This window comes from Alosa sapidissima, chromosome 2 (assembly GCF_018492685.1).
Source record: "Alosa sapidissima isolate fAloSap1 chromosome 2, fAloSap1.pri, whole genome shotgun sequence".
Lineage (NCBI taxonomy): Eukaryota > Metazoa > Chordata > Actinopteri > Clupeiformes > Clupeidae > Alosa > Alosa sapidissima.
In genome coordinates, this window is record NC_055958.1 from 12,269,673 (window position 1) to 12,272,718 (window position 3,046).

Genomic DNA, 3,046 nt, shown 5'->3' on the forward strand with positions numbered 1-3,046 from the left:
AGAGGAGCGGCCCTTACCTTGTTTATTCTGCTGGTCTCTGAGGAGGACGCCTGGCACTCCACCTCCTCCTCCTTTGTCAAGGCTGCCTGCTCTGGCCTGCCTGTCAGCAGTGGCCCTGTCAGCCTGAGCCTTTGATGGGACAGACAACAGCCAGCCGTCAGAGCAGACAAGACACGAGGAGAGAAGAGAGAGACAGAGAGAGGGAGGGAGAGAGATGAGGAGTGAGAGTCAAAAGAGAGGGATGACAATGATGAGAAATTGAGAGATGTGAGAGAGGGAGAGAAGAGAGACAGAGAAGAGAGAGAGTCAGGGGTGATGGACAGATGAGAGAAAGACAGACAGGCACACAAACACAGACAGTCAGCTCACAGAGACTCGCATAGCGCATAGCATGCATACAATATATTCATTTTGAGGAGGTTTACACCCAATACTTTTGAATAGTACCACTTATACATACAGTAAGTATAGAATGCAGTGATATTCTATGTGTTGATGATTTGACCATCCTCTGCATCCCTCTATCATCCAACAGACAGGATAAAAGAGAGAGAGAGAGAGAGAGAATGAAAATAAAACAGAGGTAAAAGACCAGAGCAACTATAAAAGGGATAAACTGAGAGAGACAGAATGATGATGAAGAAGAGAGGATGAAACAGAGGCATGGAGAGAAAGAAAGAAAGAATGATAGAGAGAGGAAGTGAGAGAATGACAAAGAAAGAAAGAACGAAGATAAAGCAAGAGAGAGAGAGCGAGCTGCAGTCTAATTGTATGTCTAGAAATAAGGCCATGGTCTCTCTCTCCCTCTCTGTCTGTGTCTCTCTCTAGCTTCCTTTGCACATATTTAATTTTATCTGTGAATAAAAGAGCTATAGGAAAGTATTAATCTGCTTAACATTTCTAAGTACATCCTCCCAAGGATTTTGCTTTTTTAATCTTACATATGCTCCGCAGAGTTACTGGCAAAAACTCCACGTTCGCTCCATTTCATCCCCTCTGCATCAAATGGTGAGCAGCAAAAATTGGATCAGACTTCAAAGAAGCGCAATGTGCTCCAAGTCACAGAGTGTCTCTCCTCCATTTCACATATTGAATTCGAGCAGGATATCAAAGTGCTACCAAAAGAACCTCAGGTCTTTGCAGGAAGAGAGAGAGAGAGAGAGAGAGAGGGAGGGAGAGAGGGAGGAAGAGAGAGGGAGAGGGAGAGAGAGAGAAAAGGAGGGAGTCTAACATCTGTAGAGAGCGAAGCGCTAAGACAAATCACCTCGGGGAAAAGCCAGCGTTTATTCGTAGCCGTGAATATCCAGCCTTTTGATTCTCTCGCTCCCTATACCACCCTGTGTCTCCACTGAGGGAGAGGGGGGGAGAGAGAGGGGGGGGGAGAGAGAGAGGGAGGGAGGGAGGGAGGGAGGATGAGTGAAGGAAAGAGAAGGAGTGAGTAAGAATGGGGAGCGAGAGAGAGAGAGTGAGAGAGAGAGAGTTTGGAGCTTGGAGTGAGCACTGTCTTTTGTCTCAAGGACTCCAAGAACAGAGGGGAGAGAGGGAAAAAGAAATCTTAGGAAAGAATTCACCATGTTGACACACACGCATGCACAGACAGACACACACACACACACGCACACACACCCACGCATACGCACACATGCACACACACACGCACACACACACACACACACACTCACTCAATGTTGAAGGGCCTTCTAAATGCGAGACGACCCTTGTGTGGAGAATATAAACTAAGGAGAGCAGCAGGAGCATCTAGAACCTTCTCTGTGAGACCTTTGTCAAAGATGCCATTCTGAAGGTGCCACATACAGTACTGTACATACCTGGTCTTTCAGGATGCGGTTATTGTCCGCGGCCGAACCTTTCCTCTGGGTCGCCGAGCCGCTCCTGCAAACGGAGGGGGAGAACACAGACGTGTCAGAGAAAAGGAAAATCCCCACGAAGCTATTTTAAAGTCAAGGAGGCTCTGATGCGAAGGCTCAACGCAAACCATGTGTGTGGGTTTAACGTGCTGCTGTAACAAGAGCCACATTAAGAGATGGGCAGTGGAACAGGCATTTCCTGCTGAGGAAAGAGAGAGAAAGAGAGAGAGAGAGAGAGAGAGAGAGAGAGAAGAAGAAGAAAGACATCAATGAAAGAGGGAAGGACAGAGAGATACAGAGACTGATAGAGAGAGAGAGAGAGAGAGAGAGAGAGAGAGAGAGAGAGAGAGAGAGAGAGAGAGAGAGAGAGAGAGAGAGAGAGAGAGAGAGAGAGAGAGAAGACTTTATTTATCCCCAAAGGATCATTTCAGAATAGAGACTGGAGAGAGAGGGGAGACAGAGAGGTCAAAGGGGGTGAAAGGGAAGAGATGGATGTGAAGAAAGATGGATGGATGGATGGATGGATGGATGGATGGATGGATGAAAGACTGAATATTGGAGCGATGATCTGAGGACACAGTAAAACAGAAACAGAAGAGATGGACAGAGAAAGCCAGACAACAATAAAATGTTATTGATGAGGTGGGCCAAAAGATAGACAGAAAGCCCATACTGTGGATATGGAGAGAAAGAAAGATAGAGAGAGAGAGAGAGAGAGAGAGAGAGAGAAAGAAAGAAAGATAAGATAGATACAGACATGAAGAGAGACAGGGACAGGCAGACAGATAGAGTTTGGATAAGGATAGATGGTGGGGAGTCGGACACACACACACACACACACACACACACACACACACACACACACACACACACACACACACACACACACACACACACACACACACACACACATACACATGCAGGTGGAGGACAACCACATGAGGAACGAGACCAAGAGATGGACAAATAAAGTCAGAGAAACAAACAGACACGAATCCAGACTGAAAGAGACAGAAAGAGAGAGAAACTGGCTTCTAGTGGGAGAGAGAGCTCTGAGAGAAAAGGAGAGACAGAGTTAGCATCTAGGTAATCACAGGAATCTTAAAAGAGGGAAAATGGGCCAGTTGATGTCAAAACAAATCCATATGGAGTGATCCACAAACTGATTAAACAGAATA

The 3,046-nt window shown here is 46.3% G+C and overlaps 1 protein-coding gene across 1 annotated transcript in view; it reads right to left on the reverse strand.

Moving 5' to 3' along the window:
• The window catches only part of myo3b (myosin IIIB), a 153,907-nt gene that overhangs the window by 40,823 nt on the left and 110,038 nt on the right, over positions 1-3,046 (reverse strand). Inside the window, 2 exon segments of the mRNA XM_042067829.1 lie at positions 18-129; positions 1,830-1,893. Coding sequence (XP_041923763.1) covers positions 18-129; positions 1,830-1,893 — 176 coding nt within the window.